The sequence below is a fragment of the Phocoena phocoena genome, chromosome 1 (assembly GCF_963924675.1).
Source record: "Phocoena phocoena chromosome 1, mPhoPho1.1, whole genome shotgun sequence".
Lineage (NCBI taxonomy): Eukaryota > Metazoa > Chordata > Mammalia > Artiodactyla > Phocoenidae > Phocoena > Phocoena phocoena.
Window position 1 is genome coordinate 69,184,270 of NC_089219.1, and position 21,893 is coordinate 69,206,162.

The 21,893-nt window shown below is 34.2% G+C and overlaps 1 protein-coding gene across 1 annotated transcript in view; it reads right to left on the reverse strand.

Moving 5' to 3' along the window:
- ADGRL4 (adhesion G protein-coupled receptor L4) overlaps nucleotides 1–21,893 on the reverse strand; it is a 117,756-nt gene that overhangs the window by 53,508 nt on the left and 42,355 nt on the right. Inside the window, exon 3 of the mRNA XM_065886414.1 lies at nucleotides 912–1,064. Within this exon, the coding sequence (XP_065742486.1) occupies nucleotides 912–1,064 (153 nt within the window). The remainder of the gene's footprint in view (nucleotides 1–911; nucleotides 1,065–21,893) is intronic.

Below are 21,893 nucleotides of genomic sequence, written 5' to 3' on the forward strand. Positions count from 1 at the left end.
GAGTTCAAGTCTCATATCTACCCCTGGTTATGTAATTAACTCTCAGGGCCTTGGTTCATCTGTTAATTTTGTAGATTATTATCAATCATAATTATACTAGCTGTTGGTAAACTGGACAGTTTCTTAGAAACCATGATTAAGATGATTCATAATTTATTTTCAAAGTTAAAGTCTTTGGCTTCAGAGAATTTGTCTCTGAAATTTCTATGCAATTATTTTTTTCTCAGACTATAGGATCTGATAAATCAAGTGTGTGACCAAAATACAACAGAAGGACATTAAAAAAAATCTAGATACTCTCTTCAGGCTCACAATATTTCACTTAGGGATATAATTGAAATTAATAACCCTCCAGAAGACATTTTAGTGAATCTGAGATGATTTTCTAAATAGGACTCCAGTGTTTAGAAAAACAGAATGCAGATTTTAAGTGTGAAAAACTTTCAGCAGGCAGCAGTAAAAGCACTAGGACAATTATTTCACAAGTAATGCTTTCCTGAACACTTTCTAGGAAAATGTAGGGCCCATCTCAGAGTTCATATTTATATAAGCATCAGTATCTGGTGATACCAATGATAATTTTCTAGAGTTAATATATTACTTTAAAGTGTAAACATTTGTTGTGTTGTTTGCCACCATGCTAGATCTCATAACTTCATGATTTATTTATTTATATTTTGGTAAACTGGTTGATATTCTCAAAAAAAAATATTTTTCTTATACCCTTGGATAAATATACCATAGTAACTGACACCATACTGGAGAATTAAGGGAATTAATGATGTTTTTGATAGTATTAACAATGGGGTACAATCAAGGACTGACAGAACTTGGTTTGAATATTATTTAATCTCTGGAGGTATAAGCAATAAGAGATAGGTACAAATTTTAAGTTATATAGTTGAATTTACCTATGCAGATGGTTCCATCATTAGTAATAAACTTGTCTTGCTTACTGCTGGATCTGAAACCAGGTGCACACATACAGTAGTAACTTCCTTCTGTGTTCGTGCAGTTAGCATTTTCACCACAGGACTGCGTTAAATTTCCACACTCATTATCATCTGTGGACATATCAATTTAGAACATTATTTTTATATAATTGAGATGAATTCCTAGTTTCCATCAGTTTTTGGGAATTTTGCCTGTTAAATAGTTTTAGGTATGTGATGTTTATTTATAAGAGAAGTTAATAATAAGAATCCACATTCCAGGTACTTCCTTGGTGGTCCAGTGGTTAAGAATCCGCCTTCCAATGCAGGGGACGTGGGTTTGATACCTGGTTGGGGAACTAAACTCCCACATGCCACGGGGCAACTAAGCCCACACACTCTAGAGCCCGTGTGCCACCACTAGAGAGAAGCCTGCATGCTGCAACGAAGAGCCAGTGTGCTGCAACTAAGATCTGAGACAGCCAAATTAATTAATTAATTAATTAATTTAAAAAAAAGAATCCACATTCCATACTTGGTTATTCTTGTTTAAATGTGAAACCTTTGCAGTTGCAAAACAAAATAGAATCTCTTACTTCAAAAACACTAAACATAGCTATTGAATCTATATTGGATTATTTTTCAAATTTTTACGTATAATTCAATTATTATAATGTCAATGAATATCTTATTTGTGAAATTATAATACTCTTTATAATCAGTCAAAAGCATACCATAAGTTAAAAATGAAAAATCAGAGATTACACATTGATATACTCTAATCATGTGCCATTTATTTTTGTCACTTACTCCCCAAAAGAATTTTGTGTTACTAGGTTTGCATCCCTTCATTTATTCATTATCATATGTATTGTACTGTATATGGAAAAGTACACAAATACAAAAATAATTACATGATGATCCATGGTCCTTACCCTTATACTCTTATACTGTAATTTATCAGAAAAGATATATATATAGGTTCATAAACCATTTTTAAAAATCAGAAAGCAGATCTATATTATCTGTCAAATAAACGAAATAGAAAACAAGTGTTTCTCAGAAGTGATTATGAGGGGCTGGAGGAGACATCAGATCCTCCTGTGGGCTGAACTGTGTCTCCCAAAAAGATATACTCTAGTCCAAATCCCCAGTGTCTGTGAGTGTGAGCTTATTGGGAAATAGGACCTTTGCAGATATAATCAAGTTAAGATGAGGTCATTCTAAATTAGCAGGGCCCCAAGAGTGGTGTCCTTATACTATGTAGGAAATTCAGACATGGAGCCACAGAGGAGAAGACGATGTGAAGACAGAGCCAGAAACTGAAGTGATGCAGCTACAAGCCAAGAAAAGCCAAGGACACCTAACAACCACTAGAAGCTAGAAAGGCATAAGCAAAGATTCTTTCCTAGACCCTTCGAAGGGAGCATGGACCTTCCAACCCCTGGATTTCAGACTTCTGGCCTCTAGAACTGTGAGAGAACAAATCTGTGTTGTTTCCAGCCACCAAGTTTGTGCTAGTTTCTTAGGGCAGCCCTAGGAAACTAACAGACCCGAACTGGCTAATTTTAGGTAAATAAGTATTTGTTAGACAGAGAGAAGGAAATCATTAAGAGGAAAGCAAAATTTTGGGCAAACATGCAAGCCTAAGGGTGATTGAGATGTTTCTGAAGGTAGAAGGAACCCTAATCAGGGACAGAGGGAGAAATCATAGGGGGATAGTGGTACGAGTTGAATTTGGAAAATGTCTTGAATTTCTATTCTCCATTTTAATCAAACTAAGGTTAATTTATTTTAAAAGGATGATTTGTATAACATTTAATTTAAACACAGCTTACTGAACATGTATATTGATACCTAAGGGTTGGAGATTTTCCTAAGTGTTATATAAATACTAATTCACTTAATCCTTACATAAGTTCTAGGAAGCAGGTACCATTATTATTCTCTTAACTGATGAGGACAATAAGCCATAGAGAGGAAATGTAACTTGTCAAGGTCAAACAGCCATTTAGTTACAGAGCCAATAGTTTGGTCCAAAGCTTGTTCTCCTAACTGTTGCATCCTGCTGCCTCTGTGAGAATCATTTTAAAAAGCAAATATATAAGATAAGAATGTATCTAATGGATTATGGGTCTATTTTGAGAGAAGAAAAGATATTGAGGTAGAGATTGCAGAAGGAAAATAAAAACTATTTGTATTCTATCTCTAATGTAAAATTTATTTCCACTTAATCATTTTCAAACATTATAGATATAAGTATAGAAGTTAGTATATGACAGACAACTAGAGGTGAATTCCTCTCTCTCTCTTTTTTTTTAATGATTACTATGGACAGTCAGGTAAGATTTGCAAATCCTATCCTTTCAATATATTCAAACTATACATCTCTATTCCATAATTTTATTTTAATATTTATATGTTCTATCACTTTCACTTATGACATTAATTATAATAGGCCAACTACTACAAATATATCCCAACATGTAGTGATTCAGCACAATAAAAGATTATTTGCTGCGTTAGTCAGAGGCCAAGGTTAGTGTTCAGGTCGATGGTGTGGCTTCTCCCACAATGGTTCAGGGACCCAGACTCTACTTTTGGCACAAGACCATTTCAATTGCTTGGAAAAACCAGTTCATGAGAAAACTGGTCAGTCCACAAGAAGCAAGATCATTTTCTCCAATGTCTAGAGCAAAGCTAGGCCAAGCCTCTCGCCTAATAGTTTTTCATGTTATGGCATCAGGTCTCTTTCCACTTTCCCACTGGCGCCTCTTTTGGGTTCAATCCCTTGCCCCTTTGAAAGTTCTAATTCCCAGCATGTGACCTGATTTATTCTTGGGTGAGTAGAAAGGTAGAGCAACAAGAGAAGAGTTTTGAGCTCCCCTTAGAGGCCAACTACTTGGAGACATGTAAGTGCAAAGGTTGAGCTCTCAAAAAGCTTGTTTAGGCCAGGCAGGAGGGTAACTTAAAGTCTGACTCCACCAAGTGTCAAACAATAGAAGGTGGTGTGGCTTATGATATAAGGAAGTACATACCTCACTTAGAGGATTTAAAGTTTTTTAAATTTGAAAAGCATATTTAAAACTTTTTTTCACATTCAGCACTTGGTTAGGCATTTGTCACCCCTAAGTTAAAGTGTATAAATGTTGGAGGAGTTAAGGAAAATTGCTGAAAATATGAAAATCAAGTAAGAGAAATTATGAATGGCCATTATATAAAATGTTGAAGAGTTAATACTTTATTAACATGTGTGTATTATTAATTTATCTATTCTGTATACAGAGATATTATGCAACTCTATATGACTATATGCACATATATACTGAGAAAGCAAACATATAGGTCTATGTATGCATTCAAAATAAATTAGACTAATTTATTAAAATTACCTGAGAGTATCTCACAAATTGCCACACAAGAACCTAAATCAAGTTAAAGAAAAATATTTCACACACTTTGGGTTTGATTCAATCATTCAGTTACTCAAATATTTATGGAGTTTCCCAGTTCCCAAATGTGAGTATGTCTACACTGGGAAATAAGTAAAAATTAATCAAAAAGTCAGGATCTGTGCCCTGCTGTCAGAGTTCACATTCTAAAGCAAGTTAACATAGGAGCATGTAATTGAGTTCTTATTAAAATAAAAGTTTCCATTTTTATTTCAAAATTTGACTCCCTTCACTGCATACTGGGAGAAGTTTATATTAATTTTAAAAGAAATTGTGCTCTCAGATCAGTTATTGGTAATACAGAGAATGATGAAGATTGTATCCCTGTGGTCTATAACTGCAAAAGTGATATGCAAAAATACTGAGGAAAAGAATTCACTAGGTCTGAGTTATTGGTCGAGTCTAAGAAAATGAGCCACTTTATATCACCTGATTGTGTTTCTAAAAACAAATTAATGTATAGATATGGTATTTGACTCCAATATATTTTTAAGTCTTGGGTAACACATTAACTGGAAGAAAAAAAAAAGATTGATACTGATTTTTGTGTTTCTCCTTACTATGTAGTTTTGAGCACTTGACCTCTTAGCTTCCTTATCAAGAATTTGGAAATAAAAACATTTTCTTATCTATCTCCTAATCTTCTGGACTGGATATACAATATAGGCGAATTCCCTAAATGGTCTGACTCCAATCTTGTTCCTTGAAATACCACTTATCTGAAAGTAACTGCCTCTCTCCCCCCAAGATAGCGGAGATAGGCAAAAAAATTATCTTTCTGAAGTAATATATAAATCTGAATTATTTAAATAGCTTTAAACTTCCCAGTGTCTAACTCCATAATAATTAAGTTTCAAGGAGAAAGTTTCTTTGAATGGGTACAATATAGGAAAATATATGTCTGCTTCTTTTGTGTTATTTCCATTGTTTAAATCAATTTAGCAGTTATGTTACCCACTCTCTGTGACTCTATATTTAATACTTCTTGTGGGATTATAAAATAAATATTTAGATTAGGATGTCACTTGAAAAATTCATTATAACACAATTAAAGAGAAGGTAAATTATTTAAAAATTATCAAAAAATGTTAATAAGGAGAAATATTCAGCATTCCTTCAGCAAAAATTCTTACTGGCTCAAGCCTAACACACCAGGTTGAGCACTACAAGAACAAAGGCATACACACAGCCTGTAACATAACAGGATCCATGGCTGCTGAAGAAGACAGACAAAAACCCAAATTATTAGGATGTGGTGTGTATAACAAATAAATGAGGTGTTTAGCGGTACCCTAGTAACTCAGAGAAGAGACGGTTTCCTCAGCAAGTTTTCAGGATAAAAGGGAGAAGGTTATTCGCACAGAAGGTTTAGAAGAGGAAGAGATGCTTGAGCCAGGCACTGAAGTATAAGAAGAATTCAGACAAACAAAAGGGGCCCCAATGATCCATTCAGACAAAGGAAAGAACTCACCCAAATGCCTGAAGCCTGCAGAAGCATCATACTTTAGAGGAGAACTATATTGTGGAACACCGGCCATGAAGGTAGAGGCTGTAGGGCCAGAATCTATGCAGACAGATATGGTCTAAACTGGGAAAACACTTGCTAAGAATTTCAGACTAAATTCAGTGGGTAAAGGATAGCCATCATCAGATTTTATGTAGTGGAGAAGTCTGATTGGACTTGAATTTCAAAACAATTTTTGAAATATAAGGAAAATTAGCTAAGATCCAGGTAGACCTGCTAAAATGCTGTAAGACATGAAAAACTAACAAAACAGAGTCAAGGAGAAAGGGGGGAGGGTGGGCTAGATCAGAAATATTTTCATGTTAAAAGTCAGTGATCTGGGGAGAGAAAGGAAAGTGGGTAGGATTCACCTAGATTAGGCATGAACTGAAAACTGTGTCATCTGGATAATGACTAACATGTGGATCTTTATATATTTTTTTAAGGTTGTATTTTTTTTTCAAAGTTACATTTATTTTGGCCATACTGCACGGCATGTGGGGTCTTAGTTCCCCAACCAGGAATTGAACCCACACCCCCTGCACTGGAAGGCAAAGTCTTAACCACTGGACCACCAGGGAAGTCCCTGGGTCTTTACATTCTTATTTTTATTCTTGTGACTTTGAAATTTTTCATAATAAAATGATTTTAAAATATTAGTGTGGCTTGGAGACTAACTGGATATGAGTTAGTTGGAGAGGAAGTGAGGACTCCCAGGTTCTGACTTGGAGGGATTTGTTGGCTACATTGACTCACGAGGACAGAGAGAAGCAGAGGAGGAGCTTACTTTGGGGCTAAGAGAGTGAACTCACTTTTGAGCATGGAGAGACTGAGGTGCCTTTAGGACATTCAGATGGGAGTATCCACAGTTGGATAGTCAACCATGAAGCCATAACTTGTTTAAACACAAGGTGGAGCTCAAGACTCCCTTCTTTTCCAGAGGATGAGTCAGAAGCAAGAGCCTGGCATTTACTAGGCTCCAGTGCAGGGAACAAGCCTGCTGTCTTCCTTCGCCCTCATCTCTAGATGGACCCTTTCTCCTGACTCCTGCTTTGATCTCAGTAGTTTAAATGAACTTTGCCTCGGGCATTATCACACTCTCTTGTTATTCCTTTTTCTTTTCTTTCTTCCTTTTTTTTTTGTTGTTGTTCTTTGTAGCTTCTACTTACTTGAGTTTGCCTCTTCCTACCAACTGAGTGATAAAGTCCAGAGGTTAGGATGTGAGGGTAGAGAGAAAGGACCAAGGAAGCCCCTTAACCTGTGTTTGGTCTCAGTGTTGACCAGAAAATTCCTTGGGGTTCCACTTGCTTCAGTCCAGCCTATTGGAAAACTACACAAAGCTTTAAAATAATACACAGATGAATATACCAGAAATATCTTCTCTCATTATGTTTTTGGGCAGCTTGTTCCTATGGTCGATGATTAGTTACTGATTTAGTTATTGGCTTATATTTAGTTATTGGCTTACATTAAAAACTAGATCAGCATGATTTATACCGAATAATCTGAAAGAAGAGAGGAAACATTTTTCAGGCATTCTGCTAGATGGCTCATTTTAGTTTATTTAATCGTTACAATAACACAATAATTGATATTATCCCCATTCTATTTATTAGGAAATTAAAGCCCAGATGCATTACATCATGCTAGTTTAGAGAATCTGTTGGATGTCGTTTTTATATTTAAGAATGCCTGGCTCTAAAGACCAAGTTATATCTTTGTATTGTAGAGTGAGGTGTATTTTGTAAAGTGTGCTTCTAAACAAGGCATAAGTAGTGGGTATATAATTCTCCAAATTCAAGAGTGATATTGAGTACCCTAGTAATGACATGTTTTTGGCAACAAAGCATAGAATTATATTACTTCCTGTATAATAATGTAGAATTTTACTAGCTTTATAGGTCACTGGCATTCCAGAATCTTAAGATTTTAGTTTTTCTTCCATTTTTCAATCTATTGACCACAGATGGGGAAAAATAATTAAAAAAGAGAAGATATTCCCCTTTCTTTTTCTAGCACTTGAAATATTATTGGCTGGACTCAAATTGATTATAACAACTTGAAAGCCAGAGAACTTTAACAGCAGCATCACTCTTATACACATTTTCCCTCTGGACACGATTGCCAGTATTGCTCCGTAAATTTGAACACTAAAATGACTATAACCATTGTGTGATTACTTGTGAAACAGGCCCTCTAAGTCAAAGATGGAGCAACTCACACGCTTTTTTTCCTATTTCTCCCCAAGGCAGTCTCCTGGGCTCATTTGTTTTCAGTAACACTGGTAATTCTCTTCTCATATCCAGCATTCTTTAATGAACTTAGAAGAATCATCCTTACGAGCCCCCTGAATTATGGACTTCCTATGGTTTATATTTTTCTGGGTAATATGAAGGTAAACATATAGTCATGGAGGTAAGGGGGAGAAAAAGGTCAGCAGAAGGGAAAGAAAAAAAGGAGAGCTGCAATGAAACCAGAATGGGTTCAGTCAGTCAAGAAAAGTAATGGAGTTATTGTTTCCACGCTGCAACTGTCATTACCAACTGCTATACAAGACAAGGAAAGGTATCAAAGGAGACACTTGGAATTATATCTTTCTTGCCCTCTGGGAATTTCTTCTGCACCTGACTCTTCAACTGCAGCCCAGAATATGAGTATGATACACACATAACCCACCCTTCCACATAAACATACTGACATATGCAGAATTATTAAGAAGACAGAGAAAAAAATAAATCCAGTGCTGAAGATATACTTCCTACGTTACCACTGTTGATTCTAAAACACATAGTATAAAATGTATGTTTCCCATAACTGTAAAATTAATAAGACCAATTTAGTAAAGGAAAAGTCAGACACATCAAATGCAAAATGTTAGAATTTACCATGGTAAAGAAAGTAGAATTACATAAGAATAAATTGTTCGTGCTGGGTATTTATTATTTGAAAAAAAATTATTTAGTGGAAATGTGTGTTTTTTTCATTGTTTGAAGCAACAAGTATCACTTGAAAATTTTATGAAAGAAGTGTGCCTTTGACTATGGATCAGATTTTGCAAAGGCTATATAAGCCAGGAAAACAAAAACAAAAACAAAAATGTATAGGATGGTCTCTGTTGCTGCTTTTGCATTTACTTATTTTCCAAGAGAAATGTAGCACTTAAGAAAATATTCTCATTTTATACTACTGTCACTTTTTTAGTCCATTCTTGGTAGAAATTATTAACACACACATTTTTGAGCAAACAAGCAAAACCAAGTGTAAGCAGAGTAGGCAAACAGGAGAAAAATAAATCACTAGACACTGGAAACCACTTCTCTTGTTCGTTTGATACAAACGGTAGGATAAAAATCCTCATACATTTATTTCACATTATAAATTAACTATTCTAAAGTTTTTTCATTTCATTGTATCTATCAACTGTAACAGTAAAAATGAATAATACTCTTATATATAGTGCTTCTGGTGCTTGAGTGATGGCCATGAAATAGTTTTTGAGAAACTAGTTTTATTGATTTTTGTTTCTAATCATTAAATAATACATATTCCAGGGGAAAGTCAAATCCGTGATAGAAAAATCTTACAAACTTGAAACCGAGTCCCCCTAAAACTGAGTTCCCCTTCTGAGTTTACAATTAATTTCTCTATCCCCTTCTTGTCCTACCCCTGTTCCCCTCAGGATTGATGAGTATCAAAGAAAAGAGGGGACGTAAACCAAGCAGGACTGTGCGGGGGGGCCTTTCTGTGTACAGAAGCCCTGATCATGCATCGTACGACCCTCTCCTCTAACACTATCTTTAAAAACCCTTGTCTAAAAGCCATGAGAGAGTTCAGGTCTTTTGAGCATGAGCTGCCTATTCTCTTGCTTGCAATAAACGCTGTACTTTCCTTCACCACAACCTGGTGTCAGCAGATTGGATTTGCTACACTTCGGGCAAGCAGACCCAAGTTTGGTTCAGTAACAAGCTCTCAGTTGCAAAAGAATTTGCCAGTTTATAAAGGAAAAACAGTTATAATAGTATCAGGTTCTTGCTAACATAACTGAGAGACAGTAAGATACCATGTAAGTCACTGAGATAAAATGACTATGAGACCAGTTCTCTAGTTCTCTAACCAGCCAAAGAAATCTTTTACTCATCAGGATGAAAAACATTTGTAGAAATACATGGATTCAACGAGTAGATCACCCATGCACTCTGTGAAGAAAACATTCGAGATACCTTTGAATCAAATAATAATGAATTTAGGAGACAGAGCTCAACAAGGGAAAATGAGATGGAGGTGTAACAATGGTAGACAGCAAATCCTGCAATATGTAAATTCAAATGAATGATTATGAATGTGCAATATAAAAGATAATTAGGATTCTTATAAAAATTTACTGAAAGGAAAACCTAAGAGTCTGGATATAGTGGGTTCATATTACTGTGGTCAGGCTGAGGATAGAGTACAGTGGCAAGTAAAGCACACTGTAGAAAGGAAAGTACAAAATGTGCACCTAATTTTGGTAAAGTACAAAAATGTGAATTTGATTATGAATAGAAAAAGGAAATGGACTGAGAATTTACAATTTAATTTTTAAAAAAAAACAAGAGGAATGGGGATGAAAAGTAAACTGATTAAGAAAAAATTAAAAGAAAAAATGAAACTATAAGTAAAAAAGCTAACATGAAATAATTTTGATGGAATACAAATATCAATCAAATATATCAACTGTTATGCTAAGTGGAAAAGACTCATATTTCCCCATTATAAGACACAGCTTGTTAGATTAGTTTACAGTTGCAATCCAACTATTTTGTTAATAATAAACACACTTAAACTTTAAATTAAAGCAACCTTGAAAATAAATCAGAGGACAAAGAAAATAGGGATGGCACATTTAATATCAAAAATACCCACATTACTGCCAGCCTGATTTAATTATTAATGAAACCTTGTTTCCTTAATTTTAAGATGTCATAAATTTTGTCACTTCATCAATGTGATAAAATATTTTGGGAAAAAACTAGAGCCAATCTACACTTATTAAAAGTTTAAACATTTACCCTACAAATACATAGTACTTTCTTTATCATAAAATTGACTCTAATCCTTTTACACATTATATTCTAATATAATTTGGAATTACCTTTGGTATCCAACAGTACATATGTTATGATAATATGATGCCTTCCCTAATTTGTGATCATAACCTTCACCTCTATATTCACTACATTTAGATGTGGCAGATGTTACTGAAATGCAAAAGCTATCAGAGTTTTGCGTGCATTTTCTTTTTAGCTGAACTAGGATTTTGCTTGCTTTTGTTGCATTGTATAGCACTGAACATTTATATAACTTCTCAGCACTCAGTTTTAGGCTCTGACAGATTTCTCATGCCTGAGTAATATTTGTTCCTGTTGCCCACATTGGTAATACCAACTTCTCCTAGGTTTGCTCATTGTATTATCCATTCCTAAATGTGTTAATATCTGAGCAAGAAATGGCAACAGACTTGAAACTTATTTCTCTATCAGCCAACAAGTTCATCCTGATATCAAACTAACAATAAAAAGCAGTATTTGTCTAATGTTCAATTCTGTGTTACATTTTAATTTGGGGGAAGGCAAGAGTTTAACGCTCATTTTTCAAATTCCTCAATCTAATTTACTTTTTCCTTATTTTTCAATTCTTTCATGCTAAATTAGGTTTCCCCATGATTATTTTTCAAAATATATAATATAAAATAGTATTGCTGACAACAGTGAATTAAATTAGTTATCAACAGCATTAAAAGTTAATGAAATTTTTTAATTAAAATTATCCAAAGTTTTAGAAAACAACAAAAACAAAACCCCAAAAACTTCTAAATAATGCACAGGATAGAAGAAATTAGAAATTATAATGGATATTTTGTAGCTTTCTGACACTAGAAATGAGTATATAATTCACAAAAGAAACTCAACATATAAAATTGCAAATAAATATTTATCCTTACTGATAAATAAACTCAAATTAAAGAGCAAATGAAGGTCAATTATCATCTATAAATTTAGCATACCTTTAAAAATTCTTACCACCATTTTTATTAAAGCTAGAGATTTGCTGTTATTTCGTGATCAATAAGTAGTCCATGGTCATTTGTTACAACACTATCCCACACTGTATTCCTTATTTGCTACTACTAAAGTTTTAAAACCAGACTGGGGCAATAGGGCAGAAAAAGCAAAGACCCATGAACATCTTCCATAACATCTTACTCCGATTCTGCCTCCACTCTGATTTTTCTCTTGGGAAAAGTGTTAGAACAGTGTATGGACTGGTGGGCAACCTGGTATCATGACCTTTTTTTTTTTTTTTTTTTCCCCAAAAAATAGCAATTCACAGAACTAATGGATTTCAACTTGTATTCCCTTTGATTTTATTGGTCTGAACTCTTTTTACATTACTTTAACACTTCAACATTTTAATTTCTCGTAACTGTAAAGAAAAAAAATAGAGGAACTTAAGAGAATACTGAACCAGAGTTGGTGTTATAAGAGCACTCACATATCTTGCTAACAGAAGTATATGCACTGTTAAATTAAGAGCCTGAAAAAATGGCCACATCTTTTCCCCCAGGAATTTCCCTTCTAGGTAATAATTCTAAGGTTCAAAGATACGACAAAATTTAGTTCAAGAACTTTCACTGAAGTTATATAATGGTAAGAATAAGCAAGCGCCTAAATACCCATTACAAATATTTTGAATTATGTGATAATTTACAGCCATTCAAAATCATATTTTGAAGAATACTGGCTAACTTTAGATAACATCCATAGTTTAATAAGTGAGATATCCTGAAAAACACAATGATGAATCCCATCTCCTATTGCTTACTAATTATTTGAAATATCTCTGACACCTTTTAAGAAAGATGCTTACTTGGAGGCATATCCTCATATGAATTATTTCACTGAAATAAAAATGTGGCTTTTTTTGTAAAGCATCTGCTTGCACCATGATTTTTCTAAAGCTATTAAATTTTACAACAGTTACTCAGACTTTTTTAACTATATCTGTGCCCATGGGCAGTTTGTGATTTTATATATGTTGTAAATAATATCTAGAGTTTAAAATTATCACACAAATGCCATAGTAAATATTTAAATCAGGTTTCTGGCAACCATAAGCCTTTGGAATAGACCATAAATCTGACAATGACCCTTTGCTCTTAAAACATTAACTATACCTTGACACCCATATTGAGTGATCTAACATAATTACCTCTATCCCAGACCATAAAGATTGCAAAGCCAACTGTGATCTGGATGTGGAGTTAGAAAATTTGATACTGTCATAACTCTTCTACTTTACTATATATTTCCCAGGTTAAGGTTTGCAAACATTTTTTTTTTTTTTTTGCAGTTGCCTATGGTAGGAAAGGCATACATCTCCATGACTGGATATATTTATAAATACAGTGAAACAACTTTTTCATAAAAAATATTTACCCTTCTGTCATTTACCGTCGTTTGATATTTCCAATTCTATATTATTTCAGTATGTTTTAAAAAGCTGGTCATGATCCACTCCATCGACTATTTCGCCTTTTAACTACATAAACTATATATATATATATATATTTTTTTTTTTTTTTTTTTTGTGGTACGCGGGCCTCTCACTGTTGTGGCCTCTCCCGTTGCGGAGCACAGGCTCCGGACGCGCAGGCTCAGCGGCCATGGCTCACGAGCCCAGCTGCTCCGCGGCATGTGGGATCTTCCTGGACCGGGGCACGAACCCGTGTCCCCTGCATCGGCAGGCAGACTCTCAACCACTGCGCCACCAGGGAAGCCCAATAAACTACGTTTTGAACAAGCACAGATGGCTAGAGTCACTTGATTCTGTTTAGTGTCAGTTCCACATTTTATGACACCATGTGTTGATGACCTACTGTATGCCAAAGGCCAAGCAATTTTTTTTTTTTTTACTGGCAGTCACAACAACCCTGGAGCCAGGCCATCAGGGCTGCATGTATAGCCTTTATATGGCACCACTGTATATATGTCCTTGATATGGTGCCATTGTACGTATTAGAAAAATGTGCCCTCTCTGAGTGGACACAGCTTTGTAGGCATGGGAGTAAGTGAGCATATGAAAGTTTTGCACCAATTTGTAAGAAGCATCCCCTCCTCCGTGTGAAACCAGCCCTGCATCTTGGAACAGGGCCTGGAGAGCAGAGCATGGGCAAGACTTCAGGCTATGCTGTAATCAACATTTAATGCATCCCTAAAGTGCCTCAGTCAGCAAGCAGCCTTTGTGCTTCTCCTTAGACATCATTCACTCTCTGTGTTCAACTATTACCCCTGGGGATTTACATTTTTTTCCCCTACATCCTTGATCTCTCTCTGCATTTTAATTCAACAGCTACAAGATACTCCCACTTATCTCTCTCAGCATTTCCCTATACTAAACACAGGAAGTTTTCATATATTACCTCCTTCTTCAAAGATGAGAGCCATTCTGCCTCCCTCAAGTTCTTTGCATCTACACCATCATTTCATGAGTCCTCCTGCAGTCCTATGTTGAAGATATCTTTGATTCCTTTCTCTTCCCTGTCTTCTCCAACCAAGAATAAACTTTATCTTGACAATGTCAGGATGACATTTTTTTCTTTAAATATTTCCCATAAATCATATTGATCTTTCTTCAAAAATATGTCATTTATGTATTTTGTTTTATAACTAATATATATGTATATATGTATGTGTGAATATATAATATACATAGTTTTTATTTTTTAAAAGAAAGTAATACAGAAATTTAATTTCAATAACATTTCCACTTTTCTGGTAACATATCTTTTCATATATGACAGATATCTCACTATGTACAAAATAAAGTGCAATAATGGTGAGGATATACATAAAACCTATGGCTAATAGAGCTAATCAAATAACAAATTTTAAGTAATACAAAATACGGTGCCAATCTATTTGAGAAAAATGACCATGGAAGCTTACATTTTCTTAGAAATACTTGATATGCAAAATTATAGCATGCATAAAAGCTTGTTTTCACATTTTATTATTATTAAAATATGGTTTCTGTATTTTATCATTGTAAGTTGATGAACTATCTACAAATATGCCACTTTCTCAAGGAAAGAGACCATAAGTTATTGATATTTGTATTTTCAGTCAAGTGTACATATCTAGCACATAGCAGATGCACAGGAAATTCTTGCTCAATGAGGAGACCATGATATTGAATCTTCTTGCTTGCACCCAGATCAGAGTATGTCATGCACTTTTTATTGACAAACTGTTGAAAACTTAGTATGGGATTTGTAAGAGGTATAAATCGTACCAGTGTTCCCACTGCAACAGAGGTCTTGTTGCTTGCTAGGCAACTCGTGCTCCATATTTCCTTTGCTCCAACCTTTCTCTGCTGCTTTGTATACCTGTCTGCCTTTCCTACCTGATCCCAAACTCCTCTGCACCCAGAAAAAAAGTTAATACACCCTGCCTAGTTAAGAGTATTTGGACTCCCAGGGTGCTGCCAAGATTATCTTTCTCTGCCTTCTGAAGTCTCTAGCGAAACGGAAAGCTCTAATTGGATTTGGATATTTGAGGTCTCCTTTGGGACTGTGTAAAATGAACCTGGTACTCTTAGTTTTCATATTAGCAGGATTAAATATGACATTTGTTCATATTTTAAGACAACTCTACCTTTATCTTAAAGCATGCCACAAAACGATTATTTTATCATTTACGTCTGGCTGGTCTTAAATCACAGTCACTTGACTGTTTTATAGGATATCTTAGTAAAAAAAGATAAAAATACATTTACACATAATAAAATCAAGGCCCCAAGAAATAATTAAAGCATGTAAAGAAACTGTTTCATGGGGCATATAATAAACATATGGACATTTCTTCAATTCTTAGAAGAGTTCACTGATTTAAAAAATCGTTGCTGTTCAAAAAAAGGTATGAGTAATTTATAGCTATTTAAATTGAAAATGATACTAGGTGTAATCAAACATCATGCTTGTAAGTCCTAACATAATTGCCTTAAGGGTCAGTTAGAAATTGCTTTCCACCATCAGTTTTGCAGCCTTATACCACTGTTTAGGTACACTGAACTGTGTGAGGATGATTTAGCTAATAGTTCAGACCCTGGGAAAAGACATGATGCCTTATTTTCCAGACCAGTGATCTGACTGGTCTGGAAAACAAATATAGGATGGTAAAACTGATTATATAACTTGAAATGTGAATACTTAAGAGCAAAGGAGACTGATTCAAAAACTGTTCAACTTGAAAATGAATGTTCAAGATCAGAGTGATCCTGATATTACTGTACATTTCTTTATCACTCTAGTGTCTTTCTAGCTCAGAGTATGCAGTTACTGCATTTTTTTATGTTTAATAACATCTTTTTATGACAAGCCACTGTAGTCTTAGAGGTATCTCATTTTTAGTTCAGACACTATTTCTGATCAAAGTACAAAGCAGAAAAGGTTGCAACAATAACCTTAGAATTAAGTTGTTTACATCCCCACATATGACGCAAAAATGAGTGAAAACAGCAAGGACATTCTAGGTTGTTGGTATTAGGTTGCATCCCTACTATCTACTTAAAATGTTTTCATGTTTATTTTTCCCCTAGCTCTATTGTTAGCCATGTCATTTCAAAACCTAATAAAATTCTTCCATTTAAGTCCATTTTTTCTTTCTAAAATATTTCATCAATCAGTACAACTGTGCTTTTTCGTGGGATAATTGCAAATTGTCATGTCAAAAAAAAGCATCTGCATGTCCTCATCCCCCTTATCTCCACACGGGGTAAGGATGACAGCTAATTTATTAGTTCAGATATTGTTAAACTCATCAAATAAAATACTGTTTTCTGCTTCTGTGATGTTTTCTGTTACAGTATCAAAACTGTCTCTTTCAAAGCCCATTTAAAGATGCCTGTGATAGCAGTTAGTTATGCCTAATGCCTTTGTTGTACAGACATTGAAAATGGGAACTCCTTGGTTCTGGCTAAATGACTTGTACCAGATATTCTGGAAGAGAAAAGATGTGTAATCGGAATACAGTTCTGCTTGTTGGTGTGTTAGTATGAAGACTTTAAATCAGGAAGATAAACATTTATTTACCACCAGTGGCTTTTTTTCCAGGCAAGTCACTCAGTACTACTTTGTGTCTCTGTATTCTCACCTACAAAGGGGTGATATTATAATTACTTCTTTTAAAATTTCTGTAGAATTGTTTTCAGCAAATCAGATAGTGACTGTAATGGATTTGAATGTTAATCTGTGAAGCTATTTTATTCCTAGTATTTTAACCTTTAAAAACAGAAATTCACCTAAGTCATAGTATAGAAATCTAATTGATGCTTATAACAGTACAGTCCACAGTTCTGATAAAATGCAAATATATATTTTTGGAGGTTCCTTTTTTAATGTAAAGGCTAAAATTTTTAATTTTTAAAAATAATCACACTTAAATATGACTAAAAACTCCTATAATCTGAATAATATTTACTACTTTGTTATAAGAATAAAATGTAAGTGAAATATTAACTGATGATTCAATTTTAACTGTGCTAGAAAAGGAGATATTTGGAAACTAACTCCTTGTACTTTCTTGTTCATAGCCAGCAAAACTTGTAGGCTAACATAAAAATAAATAATATAGAACAACGTGCTAACATTTCAGTTTTTATAGTATTCTTGGAGATACCCAAACCATAAAGTGTTCATTTAAGGAAAAAAAATGGAGCACTTCCTTATCTCACAGTCCAACATTTCTGCAGCAAACAATAAAATGATTTCCCAGTAACAAGTATAACCAGAATCCTCTTTTAAATAGCCTACTCTAAAAACCAATAGCTGGAAAGAACAAGAGACTGTAAGCATTAAAACTACTATACCCATTTCAATCTCTCTCTTATAATAATGATTACACAATTATATATATAATGATATATAATGATAATGATATTATAATAATGATTGTGCTAGGCAGTTACATTAACTGTGTCATTTAAATAAAACACACCTTTGAAAACTATTGCCCCCATTTTATAGGTGCAAATACTGAAAGCACAGAGACAGACGTTAAGTAGCAGGCTGAAGGGCACAACACTGGAGGGTCAGAGCTGGGTTATAAATCTGACAGCTGAGATGACACTCTAAAATATTAAGCAAGATTTATATTATCTCCAATGAACATAGTGCCAAAAAAACTATTCTCCAATGAGAAAGTAAAGTTCATTTCAGTTTAACAGTGATAACAGCACAGAATCAAAAAAAGAAACAAAAACAACAAAAAACAATGAAGCTGTTATTTGGAATCCTGGTTGAAAAGAGCCATAAGAGATTGAGAAAAAACACAGACTGAAAAGTCATGTATAATAAAGTTTGAATCTTATGTGACTTGTCCACACTTTAAATTCTCCATCAGCAAAACGGAATTAATAATGTCCACTGAAGAGTAACTGTAAGCATTAAAAATCCATTGAAGTTGGGAGGGAGAGATGAATAGGCAGAGCACAGAGGATTTTTAGGGCAGTTAAAATGGTCTATATGATAATATAGTGGTGGCTACATTTCATTACTTATTTTTTCAAACCCATAAAATGCACAACACCAAGAGTGAACCTTAATATAAGCTATGGACTCTGCGTGGTAATGATGTGTCAGTGCAGGTTCACCAATTGTAAGAAACATCCCACACTGGTGGGGGGTGTTGATAATGGAGGACGCTGTGCAAGTGTTGGCTTAGGAGGTGGACAGGACATCTCTGTATCTTCCTCTCAATCTGCTATGAACCTAAATCTGCTTTAAATGTAAAGACTTTAAAAATAAAACAGCAAATGTCCTCAGGGAGTAACTGGTACATTGAAGGTGCTGTACAAATACTATTGATAACAAAGCATACTAACTGTTGAGTAAATATGTAGGAAAGTAAATAATTATTTTTAGCCCACTGCTTAGGTTATGGGATCCTACCTTTGTTTCTGTAAAGCATGTATTTATCACCATACTGTACCAATAGGATGACAAGTCTGACTGGATTTTATATCAGTATGAATGCTAAGTTCTAATATTTATGGCCAAATCTTCATTAAGACAGTAAACAGAAACACATTACTGCATAATTCTAAGATCAGAATTAGTAGGTTTCATTGTAAATCTTACTGACTCATAAGTTTTCTAACGTAGCATATTTAGAACAAATGGAAATTATAAATACGTTAAAAAGAATAAAATCCAGAACAAGGAACTTATATAAAAAATAGTTTTGTTCCTATACCAAACCTTTCTCATGTAAGAACTGTACATATTCACAACTAGCACACTGATAGGAGTTTGTTGAATTAGAAAGGGAACATGCTGGGAAATAAAATGCATTATTTGAAGATGAGGAGGGTGGTATTGGCTATTTGGTTTCACGAATGTAATCTTATTGCCAAATCTTTTTCAAATTCTCTGCAACAGTTCTGTTTTCTAATTAATGTCTCAAATTGTAAGACCTTTCACATAGTTTCATGGCCGGCATACATCTGCACGTTTCCCCCCAAATGTTTTTTGTTCCACAACAACACTCCAGCTGTTGTTGCCACCTCACTTGTTCACCAAAAGTGTGGGAAGTCTGGTTGAGGAGTCAGACTGCCCGCGGACCCTGTTGCCACCAGATGTGGGCTTCTCAGCTTTGAATGTCAGACTGAATTCATCTGCAAAGCACATATTTCTGTGGTTTTAAAAGAAGCCAGACAGGTCGCATCCTTAGATGGTTAGCATTTTCATTTTCATATATCCAGTTTGCTCCACTTTATTCCTTTGATTTACTTCCAAATTTAGTCTTCTTTTCTTTCTTTATGAGCTGGTTTCAAAGCATTTTAAAAAAACAGGTTCTTTAATTTTGTTTCAGACCTTAGAGTTAAACCAAGAACTCTTTTTATCCCCTAATTTATATGCCTTTTAAAAATAAGTTTATTTTCGCTCCATGTAACAGAGCAAATATCTAGTAACTCCTTTCATATATGTGTAGGTATTATATATCAGCTATATATAGAGAGAGACGACCTTCATTTCTAAAGAAATGAAAGATTCTGAGTGACTTTTCTACTTATAATTAAAAATATTATTTTAAAACCTATCATGTAAATGTATATGGCTTTAAAAGGTATTCTTATGACTATACTTAAAGTTTCAAATAAGGGATATTTTATGAGCAAGTACAACATATGGAAACTATAATTTGAATAAAATGTAACATATATCAATTTCTCCTAAGTGACGTGAGATGTATCTTATATGAAAATAGTTAAATGTCAAAAGAAATAAGTAAGGAAAGAAGTCTATTTATATAATGTTAAACACGTAAAACACATTTTTCAACAAATTTTGCCATCTAAAATCTTTATGATAAATTGACCTGCTGTTATCCCTCTCCACTTGTAAAATGTGCTAAAATATCCATTACTACTAAAGGATTTTTGTTTTATGTTGTTTTCCTCATATATGTTCATATTCTATAATTCTCCTTTTCAACAACTCCAAGAAGACTTTTGACTAATTTAATTAAAAATTAAGCTTAGGGCAACTGACAAAATCTTTAGGTAGTTATCCATGAGCTTTAACTTTGATTTCTTTATTTAATTATTGAAGTATATTGACAACAATTTTTAGAGAAAAATACACTCTCATTTCTAGCTCAATCAGCATATTGAATACACACACACACACACACACACACACATACATGTGCACTCTTGGGGTAAGTACTCTGATTTAAATTATTATTTAATAATTACCTACAAAATTGAGGCTAAAAATCACAACCTTGTGTTATGTCTCCCTGTAGATACAGGTGAATTTGAGTACCATGATCTATTTTCTTCTACTCTTCCAGGTATTTCTTGGCAATCCAATTGTGCTATTTGGTTTAAAAAAAAAAAAATTATAGTGTCTCTTTTAAAAATATGACTCCAAAATCCTGTGAGGTTAAAAAAAGGAATAATGTACTCAGTTATGCTTTTCACTTTTATGTAATATTATACCCAAGGAAACATACTCAGTTACTGTATTAATTTCCTATTGCTGCTATAACAAATTACTACAGACTTGGTGGTAATGGCACAAATGGCAATGGATCTCACTGGGCTAAAATATTTTGCTGGGGCTGAGTTCCCCTTAGGAAGCCTTAGCAGAGAATCTATTTTCTTGCCTTTTCTGACTTCTGGAGGCTATCAGCATTTCTTAGCTCATGCCCCCCGATCCATTGTCAAAGCCAGAAATGGCTAGTTGAGTCTTTCTCATCTCATTACTCTGACACTGACCCTTCTGCCTTCCTCTTCCACATTTTGGGACACTTGTGAGATTACATTGGGCCCACTCAGATACTACATGATAATTGTCCTACTTTAAGGTCACATGATCAGCAACCTTAATTTCACATGCAACCTTACTTTCTTCTTGCCATGTAATATAGTATACTTACAGGTTTCAAGGATTAGGGCATGGATACCTTTGCAGGCCTTTATCCTGCCTACCAATAGTCACCTATTTAATATGTTGAAGAAACACTAACAAGACTAGAAAATAGACTGCAGTGGGCATGTGAAAACATCTGTTTTTCAGATCCTATTACAATCATACAATCACAGAGAGAAAAAAAATGAATAAATAGATCAACTTTTCTCTCTAGCACCAAATTGAAATTGGGAGCTTCCAAATTGAAATTGGAAGCTTCTTTATATGATTATAAAGTAATCCTAACTCTTGACGACTATGTTTCTGGATATCTCTCATTAATAGGACCAAAATGGTTTCTGAGTTGTAACTATGATGAAGGAAACACTAATGATTGCTTAGAATAAATATCTCATGATAACTTAATGATATGACAATTATAATATAGAAACAATGGTGAAAATTATTCCATTATATGAACATTCCTCAATTGAGTTATACATTCTACTGATAATGGTCAAATGGATTGTTTGCAGTTTTAACTATTAGAAATA